At 59.0% G+C, this 10,691-nt stretch overlaps 2 protein-coding genes across 3 annotated transcripts; one reads left to right on the top strand and one right to left on the bottom strand.

Moving 5' to 3' along the window:
* The first annotated feature begins 2,070 nt into the window (after nucleotides 1-2,070).
* GPBAR1 (G protein-coupled bile acid receptor 1) lies at nucleotides 2,071-5,028 on the top strand. The gene is made up of 2 exons (XM_082658161.1): nucleotides 2,071-2,201; nucleotides 3,872-5,028. Exon 2 carries the CDS (start codon nucleotides 3,917-3,919, stop codon nucleotides 4,904-4,906), a length of 990 nt encoding a protein of 329 aa, XP_082514287.1. The 5' UTR covers nucleotides 2,071-2,201; nucleotides 3,872-3,916; the 3' UTR covers nucleotides 4,907-5,028.
* Nucleotides 5,029-5,309: 281 nt separating this feature from the next.
* Nucleotides 5,310-10,376, bottom strand: AAMP (angio associated migratory cell protein). Of its 2 annotated transcripts, none has more exons than XM_082658300.1 (11): nucleotides 10,159-10,376; nucleotides 9,545-9,700; nucleotides 8,696-8,815; nucleotides 8,016-8,155; nucleotides 7,618-7,762; nucleotides 7,254-7,337; nucleotides 7,039-7,154; nucleotides 6,775-6,878; nucleotides 6,563-6,653; nucleotides 6,214-6,368; nucleotides 5,310-5,792 (listed from the first exon to the last, which is right to left on the bottom strand). In XM_082658300.1, the coding sequence occupies exons 1-11, from the start codon at nucleotides 10,277-10,279 to the stop codon at nucleotides 5,717-5,719; spliced, it is 1,308 nt and encodes a 435-aa protein (XP_082514426.1). In that variant the 5' UTR covers nucleotides 10,280-10,376; the 3' UTR covers nucleotides 5,310-5,716. The 2 variants fall into 2 exon arrangements, with proteins under 2 accessions (XP_082514426.1, XP_082514427.1); XM_082658301.1 differs by having other exon boundaries at nucleotides 9,545-9,697.
* Between the last annotated feature and the right edge of the window lie 315 nt (nucleotides 10,377-10,691).

Here is a 10,691-nt window from a genome sequence, read left to right as displayed (position 1 = left end):
GAAGGCTGGGGATAAGTCAGTCCCAGGGACTGATGGAACAGAGAGGAACTAAATGATCCAATAAGGAGGAAACAGGGCTGAGCTGAGGACAGAACCCAGGCTCCGCGGCTCTGGCTCCCGAACTTGTTCTCCTTTACACGTCATCCCGCACAGTGTTTAGACAGAGTAGCGAAGAAGAAACACAGACATCTTGGATCCTGCAGGGAGGAGGCCAGGGCTGGGAACAGAAGGAGGTCTGTTTATTCCTGGCAATCCAACATGAGACGCCCCACTCCCACTTCTGTCAAGGCCCCAGGGTGAACTCTCCCAGAGCCTCTGACTTCTGCACCGCCAGATAGCATGGGGCCGAGAGCGTCCACTGGAATGCAGCATCCTCCCACCCACCAGCTCCCTTGAGGATGGGTTTGAGGCTGGGTGCTTTCCTCTTCCCAGTTTTTGTCCCAACAGAGGTCCTTCTCTCCAGGACTCCTGACTGCTGTGCAGGGTTGGCAGAGCTAGACCTCTCAGGCCTCCAGCCCTTCAGGCCCAGGTCTCACCGAGAGAGCACAGAAAATCCCTTGCTCCGTCTACAAGGAGCGTTTTCCTAATGTCTAAACTCCAGCTTTCTTGCTGCAGTTTTAGCCTGTTCCCTCCCACTTCAGGCGTCAAGAGAGTGTAACTGCTTGTCTCCCTCACCCCAAAGCCTCACTTGACACAAGCTGGAAACTGGGTCTTCCTAGCCTTGAACTTGCCCTTCCTCTCACTCTGCCTAGTTGTGTTTCCCTGTAGAGTGAAAGTGTCATTCCCCTCTTGCTTTGTACAGGCTCCCTATCAGCCTTTCTCAATGGAATTCTCAGAGGGGACAGGTGGCTGGAGGGAAGGGATGTGCAGAGAAGGCCAGAAATCCCTTTCATTGTGTGCTTCTGTGCCGAGCACTGACCCAAGTCCTTATCACACGCTTTTTTTTTTTTTTTGGCTGCACCGGGCAGCATGCAGGATCCCAACGGCGAGGGATCCAACCTGTGTCCCCTGCAGTGGAAGCGCAGAGTCTTAACCGCTAGACTGCCAAAGTCCCCCACACATTTTCTCATATAGTCTCACAAGAGGTGAATACAATATGAGCCCCATTTTGCAGATGAGGAAATTAAAGTAAGAGAACTTTAATAATTTACTCGTTTAAACAGCCAAAAAATAGGATCCAAAAAGGATTCTGAGATTTAAACCCAGGCTTTCGGATTCCAGCACTGGCTCATGCCTCTTAGTTGTCATGGAGGAGGGAGGAAGGGAATCACTGGTTGAGAACCCTCCCCCATTAGGTGTCAGGTACTGGGATGTATGCAGTTACATGTTATCCCATGGTATTCCCCACAACAACAGTGACAGGTGGTTTTCCTTGTTTCCATTTTACAGGTGAGAACATTGAGGCCCAGAGGTAGCTTGCCCCAAGTCACAACCCCAGAGCTATTTGTGCCTCATAGCCCAGAACTTGACTCACAAAGTAGTTGAGAAAAGTGTGGAATGACCCCAGATTCTGGAAGGCAAGCCTGGCTTTATAAGCTGAAATTCCCTACCAGGTGATAGGAAGGGCAGGCAGTGAAGATTCTCATATTCCAAACATCCCCGCACCACCACCACCATCAGACACACACCACTATGCGGACTGGCAGAATTACAGAGGTGAATGCGCTGTCAGCTGGCTTGGCCACTCCAGGGGTTTGAGGCTCATAAAATGTAAATATATGAGCTGGGAAGTGGAGAAGGTAGACTAAATCATTGTTCACTAGCTGGAATGCATTTCTCAGATTAGCTAAGCAGTAGCAGGCCAGAGGGCTCCAAGCTGGGTGACCTGCCTTGGTGGCAAGCTATGGCCAGTGGCTGGAGAGGGGGCCACTGGTACAGGAGGGTAAGGAGGGGGCACTGGAGAAAGGGGAGGAAGGCCTCCCAGTACTGCAGCTCAGGGTGTGCCAGGTCCCACCCCCCAGAGGCGGGGCCAGGCTGATCCCCGCCAGCCTCAGCTCCATCCCTCCAGGAACCCAGGCGACGGCAGAGCCAGGGAGAGCAGTGGAGAGCTGGGGCCCTGCTGTCCTCGCACAGTGGAGGTACCATGCCCTCACCGGTCAGGACACCAGACATCGCCAGAAGCCCTGCAGCGCTGGCTGCAACTCCCTGACACTCAGAGGAAAGCCCAGGCTGGGGGAGCAACACCTGTCCCTCACAGCCATGTGAGTACCTACCCCCTCTCCCCCTTCCCCACCCGGCCCCCGGGGCCACACCTGGAGACCTCGATCCCAGATCTTGCAGAGGCCATTGCACGCAGCCTGAGCCACCAGAGCCTCCGGGTTGTGCAGGTCACACAGCCAGCACACCCATAAGACTGCTGGGAAGTCGCCCCGGCGGCCGACCCTACCTTTCTCGCTGGTCTGTTGGAGGTAGGGTGGGAGACTCACTCCAGCGAAGAGCTGGGAGCTCCAGCCCATGACTCCAGAGTCCAGGATTGAAGTTACGGACTCTGAGGTCTCCTGGGGTTTAATAAAGTTGACAGTGCAGGGATGAAGGGGAACAGAAACTGGAGGGCCGCTGGAGAGGCAAAGATGTTCCCAGCGAACGGCACTGGGGGAGGTTGAGGAAGAAGAAACAGAAGCTGAGGGTAAAGGGGTGCAGCAGCTTGGGGGGACCTGAGGGGAGCTGGGGATAGAAGGGGCAACATCTCCTGCGCTCAGGGTGGCCGTGGGGCCCTCTAATCCTCTGACCCGGGGGAGGGGGCAGGTAGGAATCCTTTCCCTCTTGACTTTAATCCTAGCAACAGCGGCTGCTCCCGTTGACAGAAGCAGGAGTTCCCACAGGGCCCAGGACCCCTCCCCTGTCCCCCATCCCTATGATGTGGCAGTGGGGACAGGGCATGGGAGGACTGGGACAGGTCAGAGCCACAGAGAGGCCAGGCCCTGCCCAGCGGCTCCTCCTCCCTCTCTGGGCTCGCTTCAGCCCTCTGCCGCCGGCATCTGCACATTCACTGCCAACCCTCCCCCTCCCAGCAACTCCTCCCCTCCTCCAGTTCCCAGGAAAGGCCCTGTTGCTAGAGAGGTCGGGACGCGTCAAGTTTATGGGCTGGAAGTCCTGCCCGGAGGCTGCTCACTGAGGTGTAACTGGTGACAAGGCGGATGGAGGGGAGGTGCAAGGGACCAGGCAACCCCTTGCTGCCACCCATTGCCCTGGCCTCATCACTAACTCAGTGAGCCCTGCCTCAGGGTGACTTCTGCCCCTACCTGCACCCCGAATCCTTAGCAACCTACCACCTCTTAATGCACGGGTGCCCACGAGCCTGCGAGCATCTGAAGACAAGGACCGCCCTCCTTCATTTAGCACCCACCCCGAGTCCCTTGTCCCGGCTCTGGCCCCAGCCCGAAGGAGGCCATCAACTGTTGGCTGGCCAGAGGACCACTACACACCAGCCAGACCCTATCCTATCCTGTCAGCTAATTTGTTAGATGCCTCACCCGGTGGAGGCAGGGATGGTCAAAATGCTTTGGGGATGGGTGGGTCCACTTTTCAGCCTAAACAGAGGCATAAACACAGCTGCCCAGAGAGGACCAGACAGATAACAGAAATGGGCCGACGGGGCTGGGTGGGGACTGTGGGAGCTGTCTGAAGGCAGCCACAACTCAACTCCAGCTGGTTGCTATCATACAGGCAGGACCTGATTTTTTTTAAGCCCAAAATATGAATTTTTATGTAAATTTTAATTGGCAATTCATTGGGGGGAAAATGTGTATCAGCAAACAGGATATGGCCCACAGTCTGTTGGTCTGCGACCTCTGGATTAATGTGCAGCCTTGCCGAGCAGACAGTGACCTGCAGCCCCACCCTAACTCCGGTTGCCCCATCTTCCGTCTAGGCACGCCCGCTGCTGCTCCAGGTCTCCCCCGTCCCCAGGCCCAAGATGACACCCAACAGCACCAGGGAGATGCCCAGCCCCATTCCCGCAGGGGCCCTGGGGCTCTCCCTGGCCCTGGCAAGCCTCATCGTCGCTGCCAACCTGTTCCTGGCCCTGGGCATCGCCAGGGACCACCGCCTGCGCGGCCCACCCGCTGGCTGCTTCTTCCTGAGCCTGCTGCTGGCCGGGCTGCTCACCGGGCTGGCGCTGCCCGTGCTGCCAGGCCTATGGAACCAGAGCCGCCGAGGCTACTGGTCCTGCCTCTTCCTCTACTTGGCTCCCAATTTCTCCTTCCTCTCCCTGCTTGCCAACCTCCTGCTGGTGCACGGGGAGCGCTATATGGCAGTGCTGCGGCCTCTGCGGCCCCGCGGGAGCACCAGGATGGCCCTGCTCCTCACCTGGGCTGGCCCCCTGCTCTTTGCCAGCCTGCCTGCCCTGGGCTGGAACCACTGGGCCCCTGGGGCCAACTGCAGCTCCCAGGCTGTCTTCCCAGCCCCCTACCTCTACCTCGAAGTCTATGGGGTCCTGCTGCCCGCCGTGGGCGCTGCCGCCCTTCTCTCGGTCCACGTGCTGGCCACCGCCCGCCGTCAGCTGCAGGACATCCGCCGGCTGGAGCGGGCCGTGTGCCGCGGCGCGCCCTCGGCCCTGGCCCGCGCCCTCACCTGGCGGCAGGCCAGGGCACAGGCTGGAGCCACGTTGCTCTTCGGGCTGTGCTGGGGGCCCTACGTGGCCACCCTGCTCCTCTCCGTCCTGGCCTATGAGCAGCGCCCGCCGCTGGGGCCCGGAACTCTGCTGTCCCTCATCTCCCTGGGCAGCGCCAGTGCGGCGGCCGTGCCCGTGGCCATGGGGCTGGGTGATCAGCGCTACACGGCCCCCTGGAGGGCGGCCGCCCAGAAGTGGCTCCGGGTGCTGCGGGGAAGACCCCAGGGCAGTCCTGGACCCAGCCCCGCCTACCACACCAGCAACCAAAGCAGCATGGACCTCAACTTGAACTAGGGGAGGGGCCCCTGCTCGTTCCTACTAGAAGCATCCGTCCATCTTGGCCACCAAGCCCATCTCCACTTATCCCCGCACCTCTGGATCAGAGACCCTGCCCCTATACGACCCCACCCTGACTGAATAAAGCTCCCCTGGCTCCCAGCTGTGGTTATCTCATTCCACATCTTAGCAAGGGAGGGACAGGCGAGCAGCTGCGGAAAGAACCTAGAGGATCCAGGGAGATTCCAGTTCCAGACAGGCAGGCAGCTAGCTGTAGGTGAGGATGCTGCTGCCTGAGGGGGTGAGCTGAGGCACCTTGAGATCCAGCAGATGTGGCAGGGAGCCTCACCCCGACACGCCCCTCACTGGTTCCTCCTCGTGTCCGGCCACCACGAAATCCACACAGACACGTCTCTGGGAAGTATATTTTATTTACATTTTTAAAATCTGTTAACTAATATCTCTTCCTCCTTTCCGCCCCCAGAGACTTGGGAAGGGAAAGAGTGGGAACTTCGAAGACCTACTCCCCACATACAAATACACACCCCCATGGCTCACACCAGCAAAGGAAGTGAAAGAGAAAGAGGTCTGAACCTCCCTCTGAAGGGCGTGCCAGGTCTGGGCGAGGACTACGAGGGAGAGGGCAGGAAGGAGGGGCCCGAGGGGTGGGACTCTTAAGAAAGGGACAGAGAGGGGGCAAGTCAGTTTGAAGTGGTTGTAAAGTGAGTCCGAGGCCCGTCCCCTCCTCTTCCCTCCTACCCTACCGCCTCTGCTGATGGGGATCTCTGTGCCCCCGCCACACCAGACACAAAGCAGAGGCTGCAGCTGTTAGCGGTCAGGCCTCTGGACACAAAATACTTTTGCTTTGTGGTCTCCTGACGTGGTCACCACCAGGGAGGCATCTCTGTGGACAGAAGACACAGCTGGGAGGGACTGGAAGACCTCGGGCCCACCCCAGGCCCACCACCCAGGGGCCCTCTGGGGACCTCCTGCAGCTCATCCTCAACTCCAGACCCCTAGTGCCTGGCGCTGGGCGGACCCACACCCAGTGAACACGCCTGAAGCCAGCAACCGGCAAGGGGATCAGAGGAGAGCCCCCCGCATAGGGGAAGGGGTCCCAGCCCCTGCGCCCAGGGGATGAGATGTGAGGCCGCACCGTCAACGGAAGATGACTCCCGCAGGCCTGCCAGCTCTCCTGCCTCACAGGCAGGCCCAGGCCTTGGGGCCCAGCTGCCCCCTACACCCTAAGGACCCTGTGACACCCCCATGGGCTATTCCCACCTTCCAAACACACAGAGACCCCAGCCCTTGCCCAATTCACTTACTTGCTGAGAGCAAAGTCCAGGATCTCGGCTGTGTGGCCCCGGTAGTCAGTAAGCAGGCGGCCGGTCCGAGCGTCCCAGAGGCGCACAATGCCATCCAGGCTGCAAGTGTAAACCACGGCGGTGCCTGCCTCCCACAGCAGCTGCACGATGCCCGACTGCAGCAGGGTACGGCAGAAGCGGCGTGCGGTCAGGGGCGGGAGAGCTGACAGGCATCTGCTCCCACCTCTCAAGGAAGGAGGGAGGGACTATGGGCCATAGGGAAGGACCAGACAGGAGCCAGGTCTGGGGCAGACGCTCCCAGAGACCTGGGATTCCCATGGCCGTGGCCATGGCTCCAGGCTGCCTGTACCTGGTGCTGACACTGGTGCCTGAGGGTCTGCGTAGACAGGTCATAGATGGCCAAGGTCCCATCCAGGTAGCCAACAGCTGCCAGAGGCATCCTGGGCAGAGGAGAGTATCACGACAGCTCGTGGAGGGACCTGGACTCGGGGTCCCCCAGCCCAGGCCCCCTCCCCCAAGCCCCCTGCTCTCGTGTCAGGCTGAGGCCCCGCTCACACTCACACACTGCAAAAGCCCAAGGACTCCACGGAGTTGGACTCGCTCTCCTCCCCTTCTCCCAGATTGGGCTGGGAGGCCACGGTCTCGGGTCTGAAAACGCCCACCACCTATGAGCCAGGGGAGAGGATCAGAGAAGAGCCTGGAAACATGGTCCTCTATTAAGAGAAGAAAGGCAGTGGGGCAAGGAGGCTGGGTGAAGAATAAGAGACAAAGGGGAGGAGACGCGGAAAGCGGAGGCCCCAGAGCCAGGCTCCAGGTCCCACTCACCTTGCCGGTGGTGGCACTGACCAGCTTGGCCTGGCAGTCCACAGAGCCAGTGAGGATCAGGCTGCCGTCCTGGTTGGTGGCAACACAGGTCAGAGGGCCTTGGTGACCCTCGGTCCCTAGGATGAAGCAGAGGAGTAAGTCGGATTTCATCCTGTCCCAGGTCTCAGCCCCTGCCCCACAAAGGCCTAGGTTAACACCTTCCCCACCCCAGATACCTTTTAGTACATGGATAGAGTTTCCCTGCTTCAGGTCCCAAACCCGGATGGTACCATCTTCATAGCCGACCACAGCTCGCTTCCCTAAAGGGCCAGAGATGGAGATGAGGAGAGAAGAACAGATAGCACACTCAGACACATCAGCAGGGGAGGGAGGGGATGGGGGCAAGGAAGTGAGGGAACACACAGCGCCCCAGGGAAGACCCAGTCCCGGGTGGAAAGGGGGAGCTGTCTGCTCTGGGGCCTGGGAGGTCAGTGCTCCCAAGAGCAGGCCTCAGAGTTTGCTGGCGGTGGCCCAGGAGGGAGCCAGGGAGACGCGTAACCCTGGTCCCCACCTCTCTGCACTCAGGAAAGCTGCTCTCACCATCAGGGAGGACTCGGCCACAGGTGGCTGGGCAGTTGGGGCCCTGGAAGGTCTTGCAGTCACCATTCGGGACCTTCCACATCCAGGTGTTGCCGTCAGCCGTGCCCGCCAGTAGGACAGGTGCCCGAGAGTGCCACTCCATCCACTGGGCAGAGACAAAGGCTCAAGAGGGAGGCCCCTCACCCCATCTCACCTAGGAGTCTGCCCCATGAGGTCTGCCAAGTTTTCCCCGCTTCTGAGTCAGCAGGGACATCCTAGGGAATGGGCCTAGACATTCTTGCTGTACTCTGGGGGTGTACCGGCTCAGAGCTGGCTTGGTCTGCTCAAGGTGGCACGGACCCCCAGGGTCTCACCCCTCCCCCGGCCCTCAGAGTTGAATCCCACTCTGATGATCTCACCTCCAGATCTCCTGCTTCAAAGGACCAGACCTCCTCCTTGGTGTCCACCTGCCACACTTTTAAGAGGCCACTCATGTCCCCTGTGGCCACCAGGGTAGAGTCGTGGCTGAAAGCAGCACAGGTCACAGAGTCTTTGTGGCCTGCAGAGAAGCGTGGGCAGGAAGAGAAGAGAGCATCAGCGTACCTGGTGCTGGGGACACGGGACCCAGGTATCTGGCCCCCAGAAAGGACCAGCTGGGAAAAAAAAGGATGGGTCCAAACTCAGAAAAACTCAGAAAAAAGGATGGGTCCAAACTCAGAGCTGCTCCAGAAGCCAACATCCCCATGTCTCCCCAGGGGAGACACTGCTGGCCCCCCACTCAACCATGTATAGCCCAGGCCTATGTCTTCCCCATTCTGTCCGTTCCACATCTCTGCCTGAAATACTCACAGCCTCCTTCCTGCCCCAATTCTCCTTCACTAGTGTCACCTCCTCCCAGGCCTTTCCCTGACTCCCTCCCTCAGCCAATCAGTGCCTCCCTCCCCTATGCCCACAACAGACCATTTTATTCTTTGGGGCCCTCAGGCCAAGTATAGAGCTGGCAAAACGGGAGTCCATAAATGGCTATTGGAGGCACAACCGCTGCAGGCCAGCCCCCTAAGACCTCCAAAGGGGCAGGACCTCACCCAGGCCCGCTCACCTGCACACTCAAAGAGCAGTTCCCCATCGCTGAGCCTCCACACAAAGGCTTTGTCATCTTCGCCCCCTGTCACTGCCAAGGTGTTGGTCTTGGGGTCCAGGCTCACACAGAACACAGATGCTGTCCCAAGAGATACTCCATGAGTAAGGAGACAGGGCTCCCACCCAGGATTCTGTCCTTCGGGACCTTTGGGAAGCCCACCCCCTTCCACCCAAAGTAATACTTCTTTCCTCCTGGAAAAGAAGGGCGCATCCAAGTTCTTCTAAGTTTCAAGCATCAGGTTGTTGGAGAAATCCCTCCCCAAGCTTGCCGAACTCTAAGTCCTTCTCCAGGACAGATCCCCCTTCAGTGCTATTCCCTTCACCACCCCACACTGATGCCATGGACAAGAGAAAGGTACATGTGCAGCGCTTACAATTCTCAGCATGGGATGCCACCAGTCTGGGGTCTGAGTGAGGAAAGCGTCATGTTACTGGTTCCTTATTAAGAGCTAATATTTAAGAGGATTATCTAAAACATGCTCCAAAAGGTACTATTACCTGTAATTCACAATAAAAGAACTTTTACCGGTGACAACTTTTTAAAAGGAAACTAAAACTCAGAGACTTTAATAAAGATCATAAACAGACGAGTAGCTGGGATAGGATTTGAACCCAAGTGTCTCAACTGACTCCAGGAGCCAAGCTCTCCTTCATTCCATCATACTGCCCCCCTACCTGTGAGCTCCTCCAGGGCAAGGCCAGCATTTTCCCACCGCTGTGTCCCTCATAATGCTCCCGACACAGCGGATGGCTGATGCTCAAATGCCCGCCTGGACTGGGTTTACGATGGATCTCCTCAGAGACCTACCCGAGTGCAATGCAAAGGTGACTTCGCTATCGTCTGGGCCCTCCATGCTGCCGACCACCCCTTCCTGGGGTTCCAGAACCCAGCCCTCCTCATTGCCATCTTCCTCTTCCTCTTCCTCAAAGTCCACATCTTCCATCTCCTGGGCCAGATCGTCTGCTTTGGGGAGAGGGTTAAAAGATGGGGTTCGGCAGGCGGTAAGAGGGATAGGAAGTGCGGGGAGGCTGGGGTGGTCGTGTGGCAAGAGGGCAAGGTGAGGTCAGACAGAAGGGGTGAAGCGGCAGGGGGAGGGGGCGTATGGGACGGAGGACAGGAGAGGTCTGTGGACCTGGGGTTGGCCAGGGACCGTGTGGGAAGGGAGGAGCGAGGGAATGATGGGAAGGGGGGGTGTGTGAGGGGAAGGGCCAGGGGAGGCGTCAGAGGAACCCCCACCCCGGCCAGGCCTGAGAACTAAGTGTGGGGTTGGGGGAGAGGGGAAGGGCGAAGGAGGTCGGTAGGAATGACCGGTGGGGTGGCGGGTGGTGGGGTGGGGGTGGGGTGGGGAGAGAGAGAAGCAGGGGTCAAAGGCCACTGGTGAGCGCCTCCTGTCCCGTGGCCCGAGAATCGGCAGCTCTCACCCGGGTCCGGCGGACCGGGATCCAGTTCTACCACCTCGATAATCTCTTCATCACCATGGAAGCTTAGGGTCTCCAGTGGAGGGGTGTCAGCGGTGGCCCCGCTTTCCGATTCGGACTCCATGCGGCGCAAGCGGCGAACCCACTTCTCTGGGCCCAAACGCCTCCCAGAGTCAGCTCTGCGCGACGACGCGGAACTCGAGCCCCTCCTCCCGGGAGGAAGTAGGCGTAGGCGACTCCCCGGCAGGGAGAGCGACGGCCTCTCGACCAATAGAGAAGGGGGTGGGCTGGCTTAACCACCAATCACAGGGCAGAGTTGGGAGACGGAGCCGGGGCGTGGAGAGGAGAACCCAACTCCGCCCGACCTGACTCCGCCCCCAACAGGAGGGCAACAAGCGAGCGTGCGCGCCTCCAGGGTATCTCCTGGGAATAGTAGTTCTCCCCGGTCTGTTCCGCGGGCTTCTGGGAGATGTAGTTTCTGCTCTGTAGGCTGGACGGGAAGAGCGGGGGAGGCCCCTTACGCAAACTACAATTCC

The sequence above is a fragment of the Grampus griseus genome, assembly GCF_964374135.1.
Source record: "Grampus griseus genome assembly, chromosome: 7".
In the NCBI taxonomy this organism is placed as follows: Eukaryota; Metazoa; Chordata; class Mammalia; order Artiodactyla; family Delphinidae; genus Grampus; species Grampus griseus.
This window is presented reverse-complemented; position numbering and strand designations above follow the sequence as displayed.